Source organism: Planococcus citri, chromosome 1, assembly GCF_950023065.1.
Source record: "Planococcus citri chromosome 1, ihPlaCitr1.1, whole genome shotgun sequence".
NCBI lineage: Eukaryota > Metazoa > Arthropoda > Insecta > Hemiptera > Pseudococcidae > Planococcus > Planococcus citri.
Window position 1 is genome coordinate 58794614 of NC_088677.1, and position 26800 is coordinate 58821413.

At 35.0% G+C, this 26800-nt stretch overlaps 1 protein-coding gene across 2 annotated transcripts in view; it reads left to right on the top strand.

Annotated features, from left to right (window-relative positions):
* The window catches only part of LOC135833124 (myb-like protein AA), a 342443-nt gene that overhangs the window by 62612 nt on the left and 253031 nt on the right, over nt 1-26800 (top strand). Inside the window, exon 2 of one of the 2 annotated variants that reach the window (XM_065346765.1) lies at nt 1969-2665. The exons of the other annotated variant lie outside the window; for it this stretch is intronic. Within the exon in view, the coding sequence (XP_065202837.1) occupies nt 2601-2665 (65 nt within the window). The 5' untranslated portion in view covers nt 1969-2600. The remainder of the gene's footprint in view (nt 1-1968; nt 2666-26800) is intronic. 2 annotated transcript variants of the gene reach the window in all.

Genomic DNA, 26800 nt, shown 5'->3' on the forward strand with positions numbered 1-26800 from the left:
GAAATTTTCGAATAGCGTTGGTAAAAAAAATTGGGGATTTTTTTAATTGCTGGTTTAGATGTTGGAAGCTGAACAATTTCAGCTGTGCTACATTCAAGGGGTAATAAAGTTTTGAAGTTCTTAACATGAGTCACTTGAGTCAGATATAATTTTTAAAATATTTCAAAATTCATTCTCAGCATTTGGATTGTAAATTTTTATTTTCAGTGATTTGACTTTATAGAAAACATCAAGTTGAAAATGCAATCTCGGTGCTGAAAATTTTTGCAAATCAGGTTTTTTAGTTCTGATAAGAAAAAGCCTGATGAGAAAGGCAAAAGTGGTATTTTTTAAGCTGACATTTCATGAAAAATCGTCGCAAAAATTGAGTAATTCAAATGGCAGACGTTTTCAATTCCAAAATTCTGATCTTTTGTTTTGATAATAATAGTCGTCGGTTTCCAATACAAGGGTGATATGTCCATCGTTTTTTTCTCATGTTTTCAACATTTCGGGTACGGTTATAGTAGGTCTTCAAGTAGGTACTCATCAAAAAACAAAAAGTTGGTTTGTCACGAACCACTTTTTTTTGTTTTTTTGATGAATACCTACTTGAAGACCTACTATAACCGTACCCGAAATGTTGAAAACATGAGAAAAAAACGATGGACATATCACCCTTGTATTGGAAACCGACGATTAGTCTCTTGGGGTATTTCTTCCATGTTAGTGATCAGTTGGGTTTTTTAGAGCCTAGAGGAATAAATGTCATTTCCCCGCGTAAAAATTGACTCATGGAGATTCAATTGAAAATTCAAGAGTTGTATTCAAATGCATATTTGATCAATTTTGAAAATTTTTTGCCTCAGAAAACTGAAAACAAAGCATATGTCCCCTTCTTTCTTCTCAATAGCTCAAATCGTGACAGTTACAACATTTTTGGACTACCTTATATCACCCCCCCCCCCCTCTTTCATTTTGAACTAATCTCATCTTGGACTCATTTAAATTCCAAAATGTGAGAAAAAGGAGGATGAAAAAACAATTGTTTTCAAACAAAAGCAATATTTTTGGCCTAGGGCCATTTTCGGCTCAGTTCAAGTCAGCTTTCAAAAGTTGCAAAAAAAGCAAAAAATCCAAAGTTCTGATTTTTTTATCAATTTTTATGTTTTTAGTTCGAAGTATTTGTTATCTGAATGCTTCCTGTAATTTGAAGACCGTTTTTTTAAGGGGAAGGGGAAAAGAAATTTTCATTTTCTGATTCCTTAAAAAAGGTTCAGAATCAAAGCGAAGTAAATTTTGGCTTAGGATTCGTCTGAAATTTTTCGATGCCCTAAATTTTGCAACTTTAGTCACACCATCTTTTGATCACCCTATTTTGGAAAGAAATAAGGGTCAAAATGGCCTACTCGTATCTCCGATCTCTGGGAAGAGGGTGGCCTTTATTTTTAAAAAAAGACTACGTTTCGATTGATCTAGAGAATGATCACGTGACATTTTCGACTGTTTTTTTTCTTTTAAAAAATGTTAAAAAAGAACCTTCAATATATGAAATTTTGATACCTTGGTGTATCTCCTTATGGCGAAGATTTTTCACCAAATGGGAACTTTAGATCAAAAATAGAACATGCAGAGTACCACCCCAAACCGACACATTGTTGATTTGGAAAATACGACAAGTTTTACTGATGCTGGTACGTTTTTTCGACCAAACGGATGCTGAGCTGATTTTTCACGAAATGTGACTCGATCACGACAACGTCATGAATCATGATGACTTTCGCCTTTGCGGATCGGTCCAAATATGGACCATTGAAAATGGAACCTATGAAGCAGCATTTATTGAAGATTGAAATTACTTCGCCACATCAGCTTCGGAACGTACAGTACGAATCGTTTTCCTCAGCAACTTTTGTCGACAGCTTCATCATGGCAGCTTTGCTCATATGCTGGAATTAGCGACAACTAAATGATTTGAAATTTTTACAGAATTACCTGGCAACGAATCGATAATATGAGTTATAACAAGGTCGGCGATTAATGCCCGCAGTTTTAAAGAAAATACACGCTCGTTTGACGAATAAAATACACAAGTACGAAACGTCGTACACATGTTATACCGGTGGTGGTATCGTCGTCAACTACGCTACGTGATCGTATCACCATCATCATGATGAAAGTGCTGGTCTCCAGTAAAAGCATTACGTAATAGTATAGTGTGGTGTCGCGATTTTTCAATTTTTTTCTCTCTGTTTTTTCGTCGACATCGCGGTAAAGAAAAAGAAGAAAATTATCTATTATTAAAATAATAATTCAATAGTGTTGGTGATATTGGTGAAGTGCGAAATCGTTTTGTTCGCGACGCGACGATTACGTAAGAGGAGACGCAGCGCAGCGGAGAGATAAATTTACAATTTGGAAACCTCCCCGTTGGCGACGCAAATTTGGCCACCACGGCGGCCTTTCACAGCGCAATACCCCCCTCGAGCGCGTCCAGTGCTGCGGCCGGGGATCCGTTGAATTTTTTTAGCAATCCGTTACACGACAATGGCGACAGTTTGGGATTTTTCAGCTTGGATTCGATCGGCGACGATTTACAGTCGCCCAGCACGCCTACGTCTATGTACAACAACAATAATAACGTGTCGACAGCGCCCTCCGTGACCAATGCGTCCGATAATAACAGGTGAGCCGATCGTATGATTTTTAGTCTAAACTCCCCTTCCAAAGTGTAGCCAGCCGCGAAAATCTTAACCCACTTAAAATACGTACTGCTCTTGCGCTGGTACAGCGTTCAGCATCCACTATCCAGCTTTGTAATGGATTGCGATTGTGTATGCGGTGGTACGACGTGTTTCCGTCCTATCTCCTCCTCGGATGAAGGGGAATCGTATACGTTGGTCAAATGTACCACAATAGAATTTACCGCAGATTGTGTGGCGAATTGATTTTTTTTTTACTGAATTGTGCTCGAGTAAATTATACTGGATTGAGCGTTTGAATGTTGATTTTTTTTATCCTTTGGCAGGTTTCGGAATTGTACGAGTTGAATGTTTTGACGAGGTTTGTTGGGTGTTGAAATAACCTAGCAAAGCAGGTATCGACATTTTTTGTACTGAACAAAAGAAAATTGAAAGAGCAGCCCAAAATATACCTCCAGATCAAGTTTCAGACGCTAAATATCGTGTTTCAATTTTTCGTGAATTTTCAATAATTGGAATTTGGGTCTGTTTTTTAGTATAGAAGAACAGAATTTGATCAAATTGAGGTGGACAGTTAAGATATTTTGGTGTAGGCCTTTATCCATTTTTAATTTCTCATAATTTGGAATCGGTCTGGGCCTTTTGCAAATTTTTGGATTTTCTCGTTTTGAAAGAACCATCACAATTAGAGCTAAAATGAAGAATTGAAGATATACTGAAAAATCCAAAATTTCGTTGGAGGCTTCAAAAGTCAAAAACCGCTTGAAAATACCACCAGTCTGAATTGGATGATTCAATTTTTTTTTATTTTTTCAAAATACTCACTACCTAAAAAAAAATTATAAATTTGAACTGGCTGAAACAAATTTTGAAAATGTATACCGAAAATGATCAAAAGGGTCATAAAGACAGCAAATTCCAGTTTATTGGCGCTGAACTTCATTTTAGTTCCATTCATAAACAATTTTCCAAAACAAGAAAATCAAATAATCTGCTGGAGGCTCCAGAATGGCTCGAAACCACCAGCAATCGATTTGGGAGGTCGAAAATACGGCACAAACAAAATTTTAACGAGCTACTTCAGCTTGACCTCATTCATATCTTTTCGTAGAAAATGCGCAAAGTTCAAATTTTTCAAAAATTCCCCAAAAATTGAAAAATTGAATTCAGTTTTTAAATTTTTGACTCAGCTGAGTATTTTTACCTACATTACCTTTTTTCCCATTGCGAGTGATCTACATACGTTTTTGTTTTCATCCTTCAACAGGGTGTTTAATAGTCCTATTATCCTGTTTTCTCTTTTTTGCCTTGTTTTTTTGTCAAAATTGCCAAAAAGTCCTGCTTTTACTTCACAATTTGGAAAAAAAGTCTTGTTTTTGTCAAAATTGCGAATGTTTTTTCTTCCAACAAATACCTAAGTTTTGTTTTTGACAAAATAACAGAAATCATGCTTTTCCATTTTTAAAACAAATCAAATTTTAAAATTTTCCATTTATTCGGTTTTTTTTAATCTAAAAAAAGTTTTAGCACCCTTTGAAAATGGAAAAAAATTGGACTTGTAAATATGTTTTGATGAACTCCTTCTTAAATGGAAACATTGAAGAAAATTTTTCTGGAAGGCCTGGTTTTTTGGCTAAATTACCAAAAAGCGTGATTTTCTTCTCAGAAATTGCATCAATCCTGCTTTTTGTCACTTTTTTTTTTTACTAAAATTGCTTGAAATTCCTACTTACTTTTTTGCGAAAAGTTGTCAAAAGCTTTGTATTTTTCCGAAAATAGCCACAAATCCTTGTTTTTTTTGTAAAAATTGCAAAAATGTCCTGTTTTTTGGAAAAATTTTAAAAATCCCACTTTTTTGCCAAAGTTGCAAAAGTCTTGCGTTTTTGTCAAAACTGTAAATGGACCTATTTTTTGCAAGGCGTGCAAAAAAGTCCTACTTTTTTATTTTTTTACTTAAACATGGCCTCAATGGCCCCTGAGTCCGATCAGCTCCTGTGTTTAAGGATTGAATCAGTGACATTTTTACCAACCAATTCATATTTTGTATTTCGTCATTCAGATTTATCATGTGATTCGTGTCTCAAGGGAGCAGTATACCGCACCATTCGCTCCATCTTTCCGAATAATAAAATCAGTTTAAAATATTAATTTTTTAAAATACTCGTAACAAATTAAAACTATATAACAAGTATGTACAATTTTATTTCTTCATCGAAATGATTTTTTTCTTTCGAAGATATAAGTTTTGCTCTAAAATATACGCGAAACGTTCACGCTAAAGTAATCAAATTGAAAAGTTTTTTCTCCCCTTTGGTATTATTATCATTTAAAAGTTTCTAATATAATTTGAAATTTTCTCAATTTCGAACGGATTACGGCCGAATTATTTTCGACGAGAAAGAAACTATATAGAAAAAAAAATCACGCTCGTCTCTTTTTCTTCTCTTGTCTTCTTCATAGTATGAAAGAAACAAAAGCAAGAATTGGCGAAATTTTCGCGCGAATTTACGATCTCATTGGTCGTTTATTATTTTATAACCTTTTATGTGTATTGTGTATTGAGTATAACGACCGAGACGAAAAACGAAAAATAAAAAAAGCCTAATAAATTAGTTTTGAAAAATCGCTAGATACTATTTTCAGATTCAACGATGTACCTTACCTGTCTATAGAGAAAAAGGTGATTGGTTTTCTTTCGTATTATAGTAAATTTTCCTCTGTGTGTTTTTTAGTGCGAAAAATAATTTTTTTTTCGGTTATGTTGCGTGCAGTGATAAACAATTTTCCCGAGTAAAAGTGTATTAGAGATATTTTCAGCTTGGAATTTGGACTGTTTGGTTTGATTATAGCGAACTCGTGGGCTGGCGTGTGTGTTTGTAGTCTGTATTCGTTCATTATTTCATTTCACACGTCGTGTTGAGAGTTGAGAATACACGTTGAATGTACTACGATTATACGAAGGGATATTATCGGTTGCTCGCAGCTTGTAATCGTATTTGAAAGGAATTTTTTTCCGCTAGGTGGAAAATTTTTTTTATTACGATGGAAAATACACAGAATATTTTCCCAATACGTTTATACGATTTCATTGGGTGAAGATAATGGCAATATTTAAAACCCTTATTTCTACTATCGCAGTCCCCTTACCCATCAGCGGTTATAGCTTCTATTTCTAAAGATGTTGATGTTATCTGCAGATGGTATGTATGTACACATACATTTGTTTCATTCTTTATTTCGGTTTCGAATGAATTCGTATGTACAAGATGTGATAATCTTTCTCTTTCTCTTTTTCTCGTGGATGATGTGAAAACACCACATTAATACGAATACGACTTGTCTTGTCGGATATACTCGCTTACTATGGCTTATATTATACGTTAATATCTCATAGTACACGTTAATTAACCAGCTGTCGACTGCTGAAATCTCGTCGTAAAGTTATAATATAGATTTTTTACACGTTACTTGTATTTGTACCTCTCCTCTTCTTGTCTCATCGCTCACTTCGGGTATTATGTTTATCTACGTATCTCGACGAAATATATATTACATGTTGGGTAAAAAAAAAAAGGAGCAACAGCAGAAATTTTCGCATAGCGTGAAATTTTCGCGCACCAGAAAGTAATTCTGTGCTCGTTTTTGTCAATGTTTACCAGCCCAGTTATCGCGAACGGTAATGAATTTTTACTTCGACTTAGGTAAATGTTTGCCATACGGATTTTTATACTGCGCGAATGAAAATTTAGCGAAAAAGTTTGTTTGATATTTCGTCGTGGTGATGAAAGCAGTAGTGCGGGCACAGGCCTTTTCCCCCGTTAAATTAGTTATTATAAATTACACGCGCGTGTACGTGTAGAAGTAGGTAGATGTAGAAGAGACGGAGCTGTACGAAAGTTTTTGCAATGTTGCCTTCGTAGAATGAAAATTTCAAATATTTTATAATTTAAATTTTACTCGCAGTTTTTTATCATTTTTGCTCTTTTTCGTGTCAAAGTATTAGAGATTTTGATGTAAAATGTCGTAAGTTGTGTTGATACTGACAAGATATTCCATAAAGAGTCAAACCAAAATTTGAGTATGGGCTTTCCACGTTTCTTGGACTTAATTTAAGCGTATCCTTCGATGAACTCGTATAAATAAGCACTATTTCTGCCTTGACCTTCTAGAAGCAGAAAATTAGGCTATGAGGTTAAAACTTGGTTTTCTGAAAACATCAAATCAGAAATGAAAGGATCTGAAATTTGAGAGCTCACAAAGATTGGAATTTTAAGCATCAAAATCGGGCATAATTTTTGAAGTTGGGTAAAAATAAAGGATTTGCCAGGCATGAAACAAGGTCGCTTAAAAAGTGACTTTGTCACTATTTCACTTGCAAGTCACTTTTTGTCACTATTTCGGCGGAAATGGCCAAAAAAAGTGACTTTGGTCACTTTTTTAAAGATTTGTCCTGTAAAACATTTTTTTTACATCATATACCTTGGATTTGGCCCATTTTCATTAGAAATACTGTTAAATATTTTATGACCTGTGTACATGATGAATAGGTGGAACTTGTCTCCTTCCCCAGAAAATGAAAAAAGATGACTGTTATTACATTTTTTTCTTTCATATTTTAATGCTTGGATTTGGTCGATCTTCATCAGAAAAGCACTAGGTACCTCTACCTATGTCAGACTTGAAAACTTATAGAAAAAGGACGAATTTCTGAATTTTGGCTTTGAGAAACGTTGAAGTGACGTTTTTTATAGTGAAATTATGTCAAATTTTCACAGAAGACATATTGACGTTCTGATATTTTGTAATGCAACACTTGAAAACTTGGAAAAAATCGTCAAGAATCTCTATCAATGAGATTTCATTTTCAAGTTTAAAGTAAAAAAACATATCCGGACTTGAAACTATCTTTGCAGAGGAGACTTCACCTCCATCCAATAAAAAAAATCAATTTTATGGATCTCTATCATGTATGTAGATGTACTCGTAGGTAGGTGGTGAGCATTGTAAAGGGGACTGAGAAAAGGTTTTTCTGGAAAAAAGAATTGCATTCTGCGCCCAGAGATGAAAAATGTCCACCTAATTACGAGTAGGTACGTACCTATAGACATCAATTTTCATCTTTCTCGATATTCTTCAATTTTGGGGGTCTCATGAAAGAGGACCACCATCATTTGGAGGACAAAAAGGGTGCTTTTCTTGAAAAAGTGGTTATCTAAAAGTACTCTGCTCAGAAATGAAACATCATCAAAAAATTTGTATAGATATGGATTTTTCATTTTTTTGTTGATTTTTGTTAACTTTGAGGGGCTTTAAGTATAGGTAACCAACATGATTTGGGAGACCAGGGGGAAGGTTTTTCTTGAAAAAGTGTTTATTCAGAAAGATTCTGCACATAAATAAAAATTGCAAACAATTTCTACAGACGTCAATTTTTAATATTTTTTTATTTTTCCCAAATTTGAGGGGCTCCATGCAAGTGAGCCAAAATCATTTGGGGGTCCAACAATGGTTTTTTCTTGAAAAGGGGGTTATGTAGAACAATTCTAATTTGGAAATGAACTATTTTCATCAAATTTTCCATAACTTTGATTTATTATCACTTTTTGTGATTTTTTTCAACTTGAGGGACTCCTTACTAAGGTAAGGGGCCAATATGGTTTGAAGGGCCGAGGAAATTTTTTTCTTAAAAATGGGATTACTTAGAAACATTCTGGTGCAGAAACAAAAAATGTTCATGAATAGAACTCTTTTTTTTATTTTTTTTCATTTTTCCCCACTTAGGAGCTACTGGTGGCACCACCTTTTTTACAGATGGGGGAAAATAAAAAATAAGGAATTATTTTCTCACCTGAGGTCATATTTTTGGGGGGTGGGAGCTACAAAATTTGAACTTTTCAAAATAGGGTACAACCTAGTATACATCAACACTGTGCTACGCTCATTGGGGGGGGGCACTAAAAAAATTCCCCCACGATTGCTACATACGTAGTATATGTTTTGCTCGCATTTCTCAAAAATTAGGTCACTTTTTTCAAATTTTTGGTCACTTTTTTGCTATTTTTCAGTCACTAAAGTCCCTAAAAAAATAGTGGGTTTCATGCCTGTTTCCTTCATTTCAAATACATAATGTTAACACACTTTTCATCTGAATCAAATCGCTACCATGTAAAAAATGAAATTAAATTCAAGAAAATAAAAATAAATTCAACATCAAGTCGTGTTATTATCACATATCTCATACTATTCGGCGAATTACAAAAAAGAGTTTATTAGAGTTATGTTCGGATTAATTAAGTAACCGAACCGAACGATGTCGCGCCCGCGTCTTGCGGCGAACCGGTTACCAGCATTATTTTTGTATACGTGAAAATTACAGTTACGGAAAAAAGAAATTACGTAAAAAGATGCGAAAATGTTAAAATTCTACTTATCATTTAGCTGCGCTGTGAAATGTGAATATACGACGAATAACCGAATAATTTTAGCGAATATACGAATACGGTTTTCGGACGTGAAACCGGAATGTTACGAAGGTATGGAAGTTGTGTTGAATCTGTGCCTCTCGCTCCCTCACTCTGCTCCTTTCTGTGTTACTCTTGCTCGCGCTCTGTTCGCTGCATAACGATTACCGCGCACAGCAGATTAATTAACATTCATCGGATATTTCGAATGTTATATCATTCTTTCACTTGCTGCAGTAGTACTTTGCTTGCTGTTGCTGTTGATACTGTTGCTGCTGGTGCTGTTGATGATGATGATCGTTTCCAAGTACGAAAATATTAAAACGAGTATCTAGACGGTGAGTCGTAGGTACTCGTATTAGTTCTACGATGTCGATATGTGAAAAAATACACGCCCTTTTCTCCGATTTTGACCACCTACCCTCATTTGCACTCGAGGAGAGATATTTTTAATGTGTTTTTTTGACTGGGCAAGAGGAAATGAAGAGGAGGGCCGATACGATGAGGTGCGTTATTATCATAGTTGACTAATTTGTCCACACTCCAGTGTCATTGATCGATTTGGATTGTGATGTCTGATTGACGACGAGGTATATTTTTGTTTTGGCCAAACATCGTTGTCATTACTCTTTATCGTCTATTTGGTTAATTACGTGGCAATTTTATAAAAGAATTCGACAACACAGTTGTCAATAAATCGGTTAACAGGCGATTATATTTAATCAGGGTGAAAGGAAGCAGAAGGTTATGGTGTAGAATACCATAAATGAAAGGATTTTTTTTACCCCCAGGTGGATTCGGCTAAAAAGAGGTTTGGAAATTACTTACGTTCAACGTACATACAACACAATTTATCGAGCTAAATTACCACACGTTATAATTTTTGATATTTTAATACGAAAAGTAAAGTTTTGTTCACGGTAAATTTACCTTCTCGCCAAGACAATACTTATTATAGGTAGGAAAAACAAGGGAAAAATTTTCAATGATCGTTTCCAAGTCGAAATACGCCGACTCGTAATTAACCTATTTTAAAGAGAAGGAAATTGCGTAGGCCAAATCTTTACATTTGTGGACAGGAACTTGTTGGATTGAAACGAAATCTAACGAGCCGGTACTTCCTTTTGGTGTATACGTTTGATTTTTTGGTAGTCGTTGTTGGTTCGCTAGGTCTGCATATACCTTATAGGTGCCTACCTATTTTGCTATTTTTGTTTAATTTTTGCACAAAACTAATACCGTAAAGCATATCGAGTCTCAAATCATTAAGTAACCAAATAAGCGTGGTACACGGTTGCCAAGTGGTGCATTAATGGTTTGGATATTATGGAATTGAGAGTAGAAACAGCCTTGGGGAGGCTCTAGTAGGTCGGGAGGTTGAAGAATGAGCCATTCTTTGCCATAATTATTTGGATGTCAGGAATTTTTATTTCAAATGTTTTAATTTGGGGGAGATGAGGAGAGAGGAAAAGAGGGATAGGTGGTCGTTTCTACATTTATTCAAAAAAAAAACTTCTGAAATCAACATTTTTCTAAAAAAAAATCAAAAAAAAATTTTAAGTTTTTCTACGAAGGAAGGTAAGAAGAGATTTATTCAAATTTTAATTTTTTTTCACTTGAAAAAAAACGCATGAAAAAAATATTAAAATTCTGAATGAAGAAGAGAATAAATTTGCAATTTTGCAAAAAAGTACCCATTTTTTTGTTGTAGGGCTATTTTTTGAACAAAAAGAAGCAGGACTACAAAAGGAGGATTTTGGAATGCGGTCAAAATTTATTCGAGTCAAATTTTTTTCATTTTCAAGGGAAACATGAAAAACTTGGAAAAATAAAAATTCAAAAGAAGCAGATGAATAAAAAATAATCTATAATGTTACCTACTAAAAAATATATATATAAAATTATTATTTTCACTTTCTCTGAACATAAATTTTCGCAAGCTTTTGACCTCACTTCGATCAAAACAGTTTTGCCTATCTTTCTTTTTAAAATTGAAATTTTAAAATAAAAGTACATTCGAATTCTAATATTAATGTGTTGTCAAAAAAATAAACTCATCAAAAAAAAAATTGTTTTTTACCCCTCAAAATACGAATTTTTGAAATTTTTTGCTCTCGCTTCGCTTAGGTCTCTGTTGTTGTTGTTTTTTTTTTACCACCAAAAACACACTTTTTACCTGCAAAAACGTTGTTTTTTTTTGCTTCTCGAAAATAGCTTTTGCTTTCACTCCGCTTGGACCTGTTTGCTTTTCATTTTTAAATTGACGTTTTTAAAAACCCATCATTCAAATTCTAAAATTTTGAGCTAAAAAAGTGAATTTTTTTTAAAACATTGTTTTTTTTTTTTACTTCTCGAAATAAGAATTTTCAAACGCTTTTGCCCTTGCTCGGGCCAATTTCTATCTCCCTATTCTAACTAGAAAAAAATCGTTTTTCAAACTTCCATAAATTCAAAATCAAAAATAACAATAATTGGCAAAATTTGCCATTTCAGTTTTTATTTCACTTTAAAAATTCGTCATTTTATTCGGCGAAATTTGCATTTTTTTTTTCATGGAAAATTTATTGTTCGCCCCCCCCACCCCTTCACCAAAAAAACCCCTCTAGTTTTGTTCCTGTCAGGTTGACTAATTTTTGCAAAATTGAATAAGTAAAAAGACAAAAATAAAATTCAATTGTACGACTTACATTTAAGTGCTATCTAATCAACTCTGAAAATGTAAAATATCCTGACATGTTATTTTCATAATTTGTTCAGTGATCAGCGCAAAAAATTTTCCCATCAAAGTTGAATTTTAAACCTACAAAAATTTTATTCTTGAAAAAAGTGGTCTAAAAGTGAAAATTTCCAAAGGTCATACTTTTTCATTTTTTCGATTTAGTAGACACCATGGAGTAAGATCGTGTTTTAAAAGCATAAATTGGCACCACATGTCCCTTAAGAATGATTCACAGTTTAATGTAGCAAAAACAAATGGATACGTAAGCGTTTAAATCGGAGGCGCAAAAAATTATGTCCATCGCATAAAAGCGTTCATTCTACCTTCATTGAACTAAAGTTTACGAAAAACAGATCGCATAATAAAGCGCAGTCGACTTTCAAAATCAAGTTCTTCTCCTATTTTGAGTAAATATACGTTGCTGTAGAATTATCCTAAAGTGACCTTGCGACCTGTCAAAATGGGTTGAAATTTCGCGAAAAATTCAAATATTGTGAAGAAAATGGGGTTTGAGGATTTTTGAAAAATGTTGAGCCCAGAGTTGGGTCATGATTTTCGAAATTTTTGAAAAAGTGTCATGCGACCTATTGAAATAGATTAAAATTTTGCGATAAGTTCTAATATTTTGACGAAAATGTTTTTTGAGTAATTTCGAGAAATTTTAAGCCCAATTTGGAATTTTTGAAAAAGTGTCATGTGACCTATCAAAAAGGGTTGAAATTTTACAAAAAATCCAAATATTTCGATGAACTTGTTTTTTGGAGCAATTTTAAAAAATTTTGTGTTGAAAATTGGGCGATGATTATTTGCATTTTCAAAAAAGTTTCATCAAAATGGGTTTAAATTTCGCACAAAATTCAAACATTTGACGAAAATATTTTTTGAGCAGTTTTGAAAAATGTTGACAAATTGGGTTAACATTTGGGAGATTTTTAATTAGATTTATCGTGCTGCCTAAGAAAGATATGTTAAAATTTCAGTAGGGAATTGAAAGTTCCCATCTAAATTTTCTTGAGCAATTTAAAAAAACTTGAGCCTGAAATTCAGTCAATTTTCTGGATAATGTCTGAAAATAAGCCGAATTTTGACTATCATCGAGTCAATGTTCAGCCCCCCTCCCCTCTTTCCACCACTAAAACTTATTTTAAGAAACACTGGTAGGTAACAATGGTAACTACGTACAAATATAAGAATTCATCTCGCATCTGATGGGCTCAGGAGTTAATTTTCGATCTTCTCGTGTATTATGTCGATGCAGGTATTATTATACGTACGTTAATGTAATTTTATAATACGAACGTGTGCGGTAACGCGTTGATGCTGGCAAACACAAGATCATACCTACGTAGAGAGAGAGAGACCTACATGGTTACGGTGTTGCTGCTGATGATGGCTGTTGAGGTGTGGAGGACGTAACGTCAGCACAACCGTTGCTGCAGATTTATACATACATATAGTAGGCGTACGTATGTGTTGAATTATATAGAGACGTTCTCAAATTACGTATGCAGTGTCTCTCCTTCTCCAACTCGATTACTCCTTCTGTATAAGTATTAAGTACAGGCACAGCCATCTCTCTTCGTAATGAAAAAAAGATTTCTCGGTATCGTGAAGCTTGTCCGAATCACGCAACGTCGAGTACCTCTACCTACAACCACACCGCAGCCTATACCGCAAAATATACGACGAATACACACGTTATCATTATGTTTATGAAATCAAATCACAGCTCACTCTCCTCTTGTACGTTTCGCCTTCATATCGCGAGTCTATCGCGAGCTCGCGCCGAGTGGCGTTAAGGTCCGAAAAAGGAGGCCAATGTTACTCTCTCTCTCAATGCGAGAGTGTGTGTGTGTCTGTATATTACGTGGCCGCGACCACTATTCCCTAGACCAGACTGTTTTGTTTATGTTACCACAAGGGCGGATGACGTCGTGTTATGTCTCGTGAATTTTTTTCGTTTTCAGATTCCATAAGAGTAAGAGAACGTTGTCGAATTTTTTCCCTACCACCACCAACTCGAACATTAGTAATATTCCTAAGGTGTACTTATTCGATTATTTTCACCGTATACGACGTTCCTTCATATTATAAGTACTCGAGTATTCTGGTGCGGTGTATTACGCAAAATATCGTATTACCGGATAAAGTACCGCACCGTGCACGTCTCGCAGTATACTGGGTGGATCGCGCGACCGACCGTGCGAGCGAATCGATCGAGTAATTAATGTCTAAGAACCATGCTCTGCTACCATGCCCCTTTCTTCGCTATCCTTTCATACACCTAGTTTACTCGGCTAATCGCGTATACCGATCTTTTTACATGTAGCTTTTCTTTCTTTCTTTTTTACATATAGTTTTATTATTACTGTTACGTAATGCTGGTATTTATGATTCGCCAGGATGAAGGCGACAGACGAAGAGTGGGGAATTTTATATTATGAAATGCTTTTTTTATTCGGTATTTTTATTAAGTATTTTTACGAGCTAGTGGCGATGGATGGATGGCGCAGTGTCGTAGCACTCTGTGCAAAAGAATGAGAAGAGAAAAAAAAGGTTAAGAGTGTTTTTACGGTTACGATTTCAGACGATGAAAATTTTTCCAGGTAGATGGAAAAGATAAATGAGATTTATCGGCTCGCGACTCGACTAGAAACGATAACAGCTCTGGAGGGTTTGTCGATGTTGTGACCGAAATTGTATCTCGAACGAGAGGGTGAGAAGGTTAAGGGTTTGTTATTGTTTTTATTTTTTTTCTTCACCACTTGATTATTTATAGTTTCGCGGGTTCGGTTCGCGGCTTATCGTGTATTGATCTTGAGGGAAAGACTAACCCGTTTCGAATTACCAAAGAGATACTTGAAAAGTATAAAAAATTAAGTGCAAATCGTTTTCGTTTAACTTTTCGACGAATCCAAGAGCTCTCTCAGAATGTCTGACCTGTTAAAAGGTATACTTTTTTATAAGATCCGAAGTGATTTGCTAATGGGTTTTGTGGGTATTACAATGTTCAGCTAGCTGTCTTTGATTGGTCATTAAATTTCGCCTCTGCAGGTTTGTTGAAAAAAGGGTATAGAGTCGCAGTGTAGATTTTTTTAGTCGAATTTTCTGCTGAAAAGTGAACAATTTTTGTTCAAAATTTTATTGGCTGATTTTTTCTAGCAGTTTGAAAAATATGATTGCGAAAAATTATTTATTCAAATAAATTAATCCATTTTGTATTTCTTTTTTGTTTCAGGTGAGTTCAAGTTTTCTATACCTATGAGTTATCGAATAGATTACCCATGTACAAAGAAGGATGGGTAAGTAATGTTGATTTATTGATTTGCTGACATTTGACGATGGTTTATGAGTGAAAAGAAAGATAAACAGTAACCCAATAACTTTTTTTGGAAACAAAAGTAACAAAAAAGTAACTCACGTGGGAAGTATCTCAAACGCTGCACAACAATTTTTGTACTGGACACAGGGAAATCGGAAGAGGATCCCAAAATATACCACCTGCCAAAATTTCGGGAGCTGAAATTCATTTTTCGATTTTTGGCGAATTTTTGAAAATTCAAAGTTGGGCCAAAATTACTGTAGAAAAGATCAAAATTTTAGCAAATTGACCTAGAAAGTTCGAATTTGGTTTATTCCCGATTTTTGACCTTCCGGGTCGATTGGTAACGGTTTTGAAACGCTCTGGAGCCTTCAGTGGATTTCTTATTTATCCAGTTTTCGAAAAATCACTGTAAATCGAGTAAAAATGAAATTCAGCTCCTATAAACTCGGATTTCCCATGTTTGTGACATAATCCATCGATTTAAGCACGTATTATCAAAATCTTTTAGCGACGATTAAAATCTAAAATTTTCTCCTGTGATTATTTTTGAAAAAAAAAGAAAAAAAATCATCGTTTGCAAACGCGTGAACGAAAAAGGCTGATTGAACATTTTTTAAATCATAAAATGAAAAAAAGAGAAAAATTTGTTCAAAAAACAGGGTGTCTACCAGGTAGTGAAAGTAGTGAAAGTAGTGAAAAGGTAGTGATTTTGAAAGTCGGTAGTGAAAGTAGTGAAAAAGTAGTGATTTTCAGCAATTTTGCTTAAAAGGTAGTGAAAAATGAAAAAAAAAATGGAAAATCCGATTTTCTACTCAAGAAAAATTTTCTAAAAAATAGCTCATTTGTTGACTTTTTTAGAACTTGAATTACGTATTTTTGAAAAATTTTGCCCTCGCTTCGCTCGGGCTATTTGCTCTTCTTTTTCCATATAAAAAACTTATTATTAAAATATCAGAAAAATACTCCTTTACCTCCATAAAAAAAACTTTTTACTTCTTGAAACATGAATTTTTGAACGCGTTCTTGACCTCGCTTCATTCGGGCTCGTTTGCTTTTTTTAACAGTTTTATTTATTTACTTTTTAAAAAATAATCATTCAAGTTTTAAAATTTTGAAGCAAAAATAATAAACTTTTTCATTCATCGCCCAAGAAAGCAACGTTTTTATACCCCTCAAAGTACTAATTTTCGATAGCTTTTTCGAAAAATTGGTATATTTTTTTCCAAATGTTGTTCAAATTTTCCATCAATTTTTTTTAAATTTTTTATTTTGATTCGCCCAATTTTATTACAGTAACGAGAACCTTAAAGGTGAAAATAAAAAGAAAACTTGAAATGACAAAATTATATTCTCGACATCCGCTTGCTTGAAAAAAATCTTGGGATGTTTGAAGACATTGGAAAAGCGAAAAATTTTAATGTAAGATTTTGCCTCGTCCATCCCCTGCCCCTCTTGAAAAATCCCAAGTGTTTAAAAAATGTCGTGTTAAAGTCCTGCTTTTTTATTTTTAAATTATGTTGGACTAGACACCCTGAAAAGTCACTGCTAAAAATGAAAAAAAAAAACATCATCTTTCATATTTGAAAAAATTTTATTCTTAAAATATGTAGTTGATTTGTCAATTTTTCGAGTTCGCTCGTTTTGTATTTTTAACATGTACACATGAAAAATTGTAACAACTTGAAAAAATGTAGCAATGGTTATAAAATCGTTGAATTGATTTCAAATTGATGAAAACGTGTACTTACTCCAATGTAAAAAATTACATAGTTCAAACCAAAAAAAAAAAAAAAAAAAAAATGTAAAATCGTTCTTGTGTTGAGGGGGGGGGGGGGTAAAAATATTTTGGAAGACAGTGATTTTTTTTTGAAAGGTAGTGAAAAAGGTAGTGAAAAGGTAGTGATTTTCGGCCGAAAAATTCCGGTAGACACCCTGAAAAATCATAAAAATGAAAAAATTGAAATACCTGCTGTCCTACAATAATTTTTTTTGTTGGGAGGGAGGGTGCTGTCATGCGATAAAAATGTGGAAAATAGGTCATGAAAAAGTCATGATTTTTTTGTCTAGGAGTTTTGTTAGACACCCCGTTCAAATATGTGATTTAGAAACTAATACAGCAAATTTTGCTAAAAGGCATAAATAAATGATTTAAAAATACCACACTAATTGAGTATTCATCTGATGACCTTTTGACTCGTGCGACAATTACAAACACTATAGCGTAACTCTTTCCGTCCTCCGCACCCGACTACGGAGCCCAGTTCTGACGTTTTTGTTTCGCTGCGAAAAATTTATCTTCATAAGTTTACGTACTCTAAAAAAAAGCTTTTTAAAAATCGCTTAAAACCACGTCTGAAAAAAAACAAAGCAAAAGGATCGTGATAAAGGTGTGTATTTCGAGGAAGGCCAAACGAAGAGACGTATAAAATAGCGCCGAATTGATAGAGAAGTTAGCTCGAACGATGATGCGAAGTAGGTAAAAAAAAAAAATACGAGCATGTGAGAGGTTTTTCAGTACCTCACTTAAATACCACTTACTTTGTACATGAAAGTTGGCGCCGCCGACGACAGCATTGAAAAATTCATCATGTAAGTAAATTTTTGCAGGAAATTTTTTCCCCACTTTTTCCTTTCTCTTTATGGATGGATTTTTTTTATTCGTTTGCTAGTACACGCTCAATATTTTATAGAAGAAAATTACACAATGCCTATAAATTACCACAATGTGGAGTGCGCAAAAAGGTCGTAATCTTGCTCCTCGAGCCCCTCGACCGATATGTCCTTTAATAGTGAAAAAATCAGTGGGTCTCAGATTACATGACCTAGTAGGATTTCTTTTGCTTTGCTGAGCTACCCTGAATGGGTTGGAAAAGCGTACCTACGTAATTATACGTTTAACGCGTTTCATCGAGTACTTCGCTGTATGACCAGTATGCGTATTGTTATTCGCTCGACTGAATTATTACGTTATTATTACGAATGATAATTCGCTACTGTGGATTTACCGATTGCTATGTTTGAAGGGAAGACGGAATGCTCGTATATGTACGAAGTACGAATACCTACATGTTACATTACAGGTGCCTCGTTCGGTTTAATACGATATTTATGCTAAACGTGGCCTTCTGCGAGAAGTTTCCAGGGAGATAACGTCGAGGGTGTTTGCGTTTTTGCAAATATACACGTAGGTACGTAGGTTTGTAAGGAAGGAAATGAACCATTTGCGGTGATCAGATTGCCAATTCAGGGGTACGAATTTGGGTGTAGTAGGGAATGAAAAACATGAGAAGCATTCGATTGGTGTGGAATTTGGTTTTAAAATTGCCTAATATTATGTTCAAATTGTGCAAAAAATTTGTAAAAGTTGAGAAAAGAAATCGAACATATTAAATTAGGTATAAATTTCAGCTAAAACTCTCGTCAGTTTTTTGAATTTCGATCGAAATTTGGGTTCTTGTGGCCTGAGGAATGTTGAGATCCCATTTTGAAAATTAGGTACCATATCTGGAAAGAGAATGAAGCAGGACATTCACTACAATTTTTTCAAATTTCCAAATTATAGCCCTCAACTTTTGTATTCGTATTTATCATGGAAAGTCGAGCATGTGCCTTAAAAGTTCGGTTTTCGGCTTCAAGTTTTTCATTTTTCAAGCCGTGATTTTGAATCTCACGTTTTTTTTCTTCAAAATTTGGTAAACTACTATCATTTTCTGACCGATTTCAGAACATCTTGTCGATATTCGTGAATTGTGTTTCTATTTTCATGATGAATCGTGACATTTACAAATTCAAAATTGGCAAATTGAAGAGGATTCGTTCGCGAACGATTGGATCAGAGGCGAAACGTTGATCGTGAATGAATGAACTAAGTAAATACCGATAAATCAGAAGATAATACATACCATAAAACTTGGCATATTACAAACATTACAAATCTATTGATTCACGAACGATTTGCTCTGAAACGATTAATCCTTCAATCTCACACCAAGAGACAAAACAAAACACTATTAATTTATTCTATCAGTAATAATTGGTGACGATTCGTTCACGAATGATTTGCTCAGCGGAGAAGAGTCGTTTGCGGACGAATGAATCACTGAAAAATCAAGTAAAGTGTCGATGGTGTGACAAAACCGGGCAGTTTCAATCTTGTCATCCAATTCTGGACTCCATTCGTTCGCGAACGATTTGTTCAGCCAAGAAAAATCATTCGCGAACGAATGAATCTCTGAAAAATCGAATCAAGTGTAGATTGTGTGTCAAAACCGGGCAGTTTCAATCTTGTCATCCAATTCTGGACTCCATTCGTTCGCGAACGATTTGCTCAGCGGAAAAGAATCGTTCGCGAACGAATGAATCACTGAAAAATCGAGTCAAGTGTGGATGGTGTATTGGTGTGACAAAACCGGGTCGTTTCAATCCTGTCATCCAATTCTGAACTTCATTCGTTCGCGATCGATTTGCTCAGTGGAGAAGAATCGTTCGCGAACGAATAAATCCCTGAAAAATGGAATTAAGTGTAGATGACACGTTACAAAACTAAGCAGTTTTAATCTTGTTATCCAATTCTGGACTCCATTCGTTCGCGAACGATTTGCTCAAAATCTACAAATCGTTCAAGCACAAATTGAATCTTAATCATTTTAAATCCTATGAAAGAGAATGTGGCAAAATTTGACTTTTTCAAATCCATCAATATAAATTGAAGCTAATTTGTTCGCGAATGATTTACTCAAAGGTGAAAAAATCACAACAAATCAATCACTGTCCACAGATGAATCAATTGAAATAGGTGAGAAAGAGGGTGCCACCCGAAACTTGACTTTAATGTCCAAAAATAATGGTTGCGTTGCTAGTTTTCTTATAAATTGATAGCTCACTCAAATATACCATCGAGGAAGAAGAGACGATTCTATCGATGATGATCTTAGTACGAAGAGAAAAGTTTTTCAGACAAGAAAGAGGAAATCTTTAGACCTACCTTATCTTTTTCCACACATCTAATAACGACGTTAAAATTACCATAGAGGTACGATGAAGAATAAAAGTACCCCAAAATGTTGAGTTTGGTAATTTGTGCGGTACCCTTGATTCAGACCGGAAGATTGAACAAGTCGCGACGCCGGCGTTTTGGAAGCATACACAGTGATGAGAAACCAACGCCCAGGTCATTGCCGATACTTATCAGCGTAGACAGTACGATGAACCGTCAGTGGTCGGAGGTGGTTAGCCGAAAAACATATAAGGTGTATAATCGCGCGTATTTATATTCAAGTTTCGAGATGTTTGCAAAATGAAGCTAATATGTTTACCTAGGGTATACCTAAGTAACGGTTTTTTTATACACAACGTAGAATGGGAAAATTGGCCATCTACTAGACAGAAGGATGGTTATTGCAGAACAGGTACAACAGGGTACAGCAACAAATACACACATCTACTTAATATGTATGTACCACGTAGAAGATGGAGGGAGAAAGAAGAACGGAAGCTTGGATGCGTCGAACAAGCCTGATATGTACTTATTATGGTAAAGATAGGGAAAGAGTATTTTGTTGTGAAGATGAGGATTGTGATTTTTGTATTTTTTATTTTCCTTTCGTTGGATCGAGGCGGGCTTGGGCTCGCGTTCGCGTGTATTGTTATTGCTGTTGTTGAGGAAGATGATGGAGCATCGAAACTATACAACCAGAAGCGCGTCAAGAGTCAAGAGTGAGAGAACAGAGACGAGGCAAGGCACATATTTCGTTACGGACGATTTATGGAAGTGATCCAGCATCGTAGCTAGAAGTCCTATCCTATACAAGAAGAGAAGAAAACCAGTTACAGGGAATTGTAATGCTACCGCTATTTCACCGCCGTGTGTAAGGCTCTTCCATGTTGTAAGGAGGAAAAATGAGTATTTTGTATATGCCAGACCTGCAGTGCCTGTGCCTATATAAGTACGTTAGTCGTGTGCAACATACATTGCTACTTACTACAAATACAAGCTGAGTATGAGTAACCGAAGTTACGTTTATGAAGATGAATAGAGCTGCTATATTAAAAGGCAGAGTAGTATGCTAGAATGCGAGTTCGTTGTAATATTGTAATGTAAAGACGGATAGTCATTTAAAGTGGTGTATGGCGGAGAAAGAGATACTTAATTAGGTATTAAGCGAACGTTAACGTTACATACGAATTTTAGCACGCGAAGATTTAGCCAACAACGTTGAATTGAACCTGGCTGAAGTCTGGCTTCAGGTATAACGGGGCTCTCTGGTTCTTAACGGAGGCGACGCGACGTTGCCGAATATTTTCAACGACGTCGTCGTCTCTGGTCTCTGCAACATAAACACAATCACGGCATACTACATACAAGTTACACTGCACATAGGTAATTAGGTGTTACATAGATGATGATAGTGATGGTGATGACTGATGATGAAGTGAAGTATTGAGGGAACACTGTACTATTATATCAGGCCATCGTCGTCGTCGTCTTTCAGGTGCGGCGCAGATTCGTGAAGAATGCGACCGCCATAGACCGTCGTCGACGGTTTTTACTTTCAGGTCGTCTGGTCCAAGATGCGAATTGACAGACGTATGAATTAGCAGCGTAAACGAGTGTTTTTTGATGTGGATTTACCGTTTCAGACATTTGATGGTGAGTGGATAGTTTGAGATGGATGATGAATGGATTAATCAGGGTGTCTATTCTCTGCAAAACGTTGTCAAAAATCATAATTTATTCTAAACTTGTAAAAAATAACTATTAACTGCCAAAAAAAGTCTAGTTTTTTAGTATCAAAATTGTCAAACAGTCCTCATTTTTACCAAAATGCTAAGAAATTCCTGATTTTCTACGTGAACATTCAAAAAGCATTGATTTTTGCTTTAGTTGTTTTAAAAGACCTGTTTTCTTACAAAAATGCAGGAAAATCCTGTTTTCTCCCCTTTTCAGTAAACGAAGTACATACAATGTTTTGCCGAAATTGCAGAAAAAATCTCGGTTTTTGTAAAAATTGACAAAAAGTCCCATTTTTTGATAAAATTGTCAAAAAGAACATGTTGTTTCCGAAATCGCTGGATGAAAGTTCTGTGTCTTTGATGCTAAAGAAAAGTCCTATCTTGCGTTTTACCTATGAAAAAATGGGAGATATATAATTGAACGATGAAAAAGGTGATTTGCACGATAATCATTTAAACAATAAAAAAATGGTTCAAGAACGACACTTCAGGTGGGAAGCACTAACCTACTAACCTATAAGCACAGCATTTTTAAACGATAGAAAAAAGTGTTAGCACGATATTTTTCATTAGTAAAAGAAGTTCTCTGAGAGATGAGCAGTCCTTTTTTGGTCACTTCTTGGGAGGGGGGGGGGTAGGTACGCCAATTCTCGAAAGGTGTAAGTTTATAATTTTTTGTACTCCTTCCTCACCCTAAACATCCAAAAAACAACTGATTTTCACGTTTGAAAATTTGTACTATTTTTGTTCCATTTTTTTTTTTTGCTAAATTTTCTCAAGTCAAAAAGTGTAAATTTTTGAAAAAGCTGTCAAAATGTGTCAATTTTTGGAAAAAATGTCAAAATGAGTCAGTTTTTGGAAAAAATGTCAAAATGTGCCAATTTTTAGAAAAGTTGTCAAAATGTGTCAATTTTTTAAAAAGTTATCAAAACGAGTCAATTTTTGGAAAAGTTGTCAAAATGTGTCAATTTTTGGAAAAAATGTCAAAATGTGTCAATTTTTGGAAAAAATGTCAAAATGTGTCAATTTTTTAAAAAGTTATCAAAACGTGTCAATTTTTGGAAAAGTTGTCAAAATGTGTCAATTTTTGGAAAATATGTCAAAATGTGTCAATTTTTAGAAAAGTTGTCAAAATGTATCAATTTTTTAAAAAGTTGTCAAAAAGTGTCATTTTTTGGATAAGTTGTCAAAAAGTGTCAATTTTTGGTTCAATAGCGAAGAAGTGTTCATTTTTGGCATAATTGTTGAAACTAGGTGTCTAACGGTCATGAAAGTCATGAAAACTCATGAAAAGGTCATGAATTTTGCTCAAAAAACACTTGAACATTGCTAAAATTGTCAAATAAAAGTCCTGTTTTAAGCCAAAATTGTCCGCCTTGACCAAAATTGTAAGAAAGTTCTTTTTCCTGCCCAGACTGCCATAAAAAGTGCTGTTTTCTGTAAAATGTCAAAAAGCCTCCTTTCCACAAGATTGAAACCTTCTTCCCCTTTCCCAGAAAAATTGGTGTGGAAATCCGAGAATTGTCAGGAAAAATAATTTCTACAAAAGAGTGTACACTGTGCTGAATGCTGATGATGTGATGAAGAATAAAGTTGGCCTCATATCGAATTCTGATCAACTCGGAACCCCTTCTCTGCATCCTTTTATAATAAAGGAATTGAATTGATTAAACCACGTAGGTGTGAAATAAGGGTTACTACAATCACGGTTTTTATATCCAATATCCAGTACGCTTTTGACTCTGTATACCATGATCTGAATACGATGCATTGTACCTAGACCTACTCTTCCCTCAACGAATCATCGACAATAATGACGGTGGTGTATTATTTGTTATCGGTGTTAATAGAGAAGGTCTCGATGACCCTGTGGTATTGTTTGGAAATTTTTTTCTCTGTTTTAATCGACCGTACTCTGCGTGTGCTATGGTTTAAATAAAGGCCAAAGTCAAATTGCACCGTTACGCTGTACCTTCGTAATTGTCATAGGGCCTTCTTGGGGTACTGCTTTAAAATTCTGATGCTGCTGACAGCGTAGTAGGCTATACCAAGTACTGTGAATCGGCGTAAATTTACATTATGCACTTGGTTCTGCGGGAAAGAGAGTAATTTATGGATATGCCTATGGTTCATCTTTACCTACAACGTAGACGTACATCGTATCGTAAAACATGAACGCTGTTTTCTTCGTAAATATTACCTATCGACGTACCTGTTCGCGTTCGTTTGGTAGGTAAGGTACTCGTACACTTATGTTGTAATCTGGCGACGCAACGTAACCGGTTTCCTATTCCTGTTCGTCGCTGTTGCCATACCATACCGTTTTGTTTTTCTGCATCGCGTCGTCGTCTTGGTCGCGTCGTTCACTCGTACCGTATCAAGTACCTCTATGCCAGATACGATACGACTATAAGGTATAGCAGGTCTGTAGCTGGGTCAACGGCAAAGCTTCGCTGTTTTCCTGCAGGTTGCTGGTAAATTTGCGCCAATTCGCCAACATGTAACGGATTACCTATATCTTATGAATTTGAGATGGGTATTAGTTACAGCTGTGGATATGAGATAACCGTGTAATATGATTTTTACAACCTAGACCATAAAGTCTCAGATTTGTGGTGTGGTTTGAGCAGAAAATTGGCTCGATAGCGGGTTTCTTGATGATCTATGGGCTAGGCAGTGTTGTCCGGCGAAGTAACGTTGTATATTGTTTGATAGGCTGGCTCTAAAATATCGCGAGTTATTGTAGAGATTCTTGGTATAAGGAAGGTCATTTATTTGGAAAACTGGGCTGTGTCTTCTTCTGACTTGAATCCTTTGATATTTCAATTTTTATCTGATTTTCTGGGAGGAAATTGGATTTAGCAAAGAGTTATGATTTCTGGGAGGTCATACTTTCAACAGGTGGAACCTGGTCAGGGATGGGATGTCTTTTTGTTGATCTGGAACAAGGGAATATCTGAATGATGTAAAATTTAGTTTAAAGTGGTGATCTCGAATTTTTAAGCATTATTAGAATTTTATTCATTTGGATATCATTTCGATGCAGTAACTGAAAAAAATCATTGAAATCACCTCCCCCCCTCCCCTCTTTCAGTTCAATTCCTATCTCACAGGGTCAGACCGATCGATTTATTGCAACAATCATCAACAAGTAATAAAAAACTGATGATTTATACTCTTGGATTGGTCAATTGACAGTAATGGATTTGTAAATGGTATTGAATGGTGTGTCGATATGTTGAATAAGTGGTAATTTACTCGATCAATTTTCAATTTCTTTATGGTGAATTAGGTACTGATAATTTGAATAAATTGACAAATGACGAGGTGATATTTTCAGTTGGCGATGAAAGAACTAACAAATTGGATATCTTCGCGAATTTTTGGAAATACCTGTCCCTTGAATTGTCTGGCCTGACCAATCTATGCCTAATTTGCGTTTGCGAAAGTTGGATTACAATTTAAAACTTTTTAAAACATTTATAATTGCTGGTTATAAGTTGACTCTTGGAACTTTGAATTCAATTCTTGGTAATCCACATGAGTGGAAATGCCTTTTCATGGCTCATTTTGAAAGTTAGGTGATTCTACATACGAGTACATGACAATGCATTTTAGAGAACACCTCGAAATTCTTGATGCGATCAATTTATATTGCATTGGTATATAATTTTCAATGAACTAATTCGATTTTTTTTTCATTTGTTTCAGGTGAGTTCTGAATTTCCATCTAAAAAAATGAAAGAATCGAAAAATGAGTAAGTTGTTTCATGATTTGAGACTCAGATTATCAAGCAAAGCATGATTAATCGATTATTATTGAAAAATGCGGAGTGACAAAGAGGCTCTTGGGAGCAATGAGGGTCGTTAAATACTGAATTGATTTTAGATATTGTTTTTTTTACATTTTTACATTTTAGTTTTTTTCCTTTTTTCGGGGTTTTCATTACTTTGTTGTTGTTATGATGGTGACTTATCTACCAAGTCACATCATGGCTCAATGGCTCATTTAAAGCAAAATTGAAAAACTGAAAGCTAAAAGCCAAAATCCAAGGATTTTTAAAAGCTGAAAGCTAGTTGTTAAATGATAGGTAGATAATTTTGAAACGCCTAGAGATAAAGTTTTACAAAGGAGGAGTATCGATAAGGCCATTTTTTGGCACCAGACAGTTTATCGACTCGACCACTCTTAAAATGTTGCAATAAAAATGTCCCAAATACGAATCTGTGGTTAGTTAACCCAAAATGACCATTTTTTGGGCTCCAGTGGTTCCTAAAGTTGTGAATACCCTCGGAGGCAGAAATTAGGAGGGGTTAATTTTTGGGATATTTTGGAACCACAATTTCGAACCTACCCCTTCGAACTCCGCTAAGAAGCTTTTTACAAATTAGTACATATCTGCAGGATCTCCATCCTACCAAATTTTGAGCTCAAAAAAATTTTCTGCTAGTACTTGAGAATCCTATTTTTTAATTTTTCATAATTTCGATATTTTGGGAACCCCTGGAAAACTAGAAACCTGCGATTTGCGCGAATCGTAACGTTTTGAGGCATATATTCAATTATCTATTATGAAAAAATTTTATTAAGCTCCCTGTATATTCGTATTTTTGAACACTTTTTTTAGAGCCCTCCACTAGGTATAGGTACCCCTAAAAAAGGCGTTTACGCGTATTTTTTCAAAAATTGAAGAATTTACATTTGAAACACACTAACAAGTGCTAGGTAATTTTTCGTTTGATCTTTCCTGTAACTTTCATAATTGAGCTTTTTTGGGTCCAATTCTGAGATTTTACTTCGTTGAAATCGTGAAAACGTGATTTTAACGTTTTTTCGAAGGTTTTCAACGAATATTTGAAAATTGATAACAATCTGTTGATA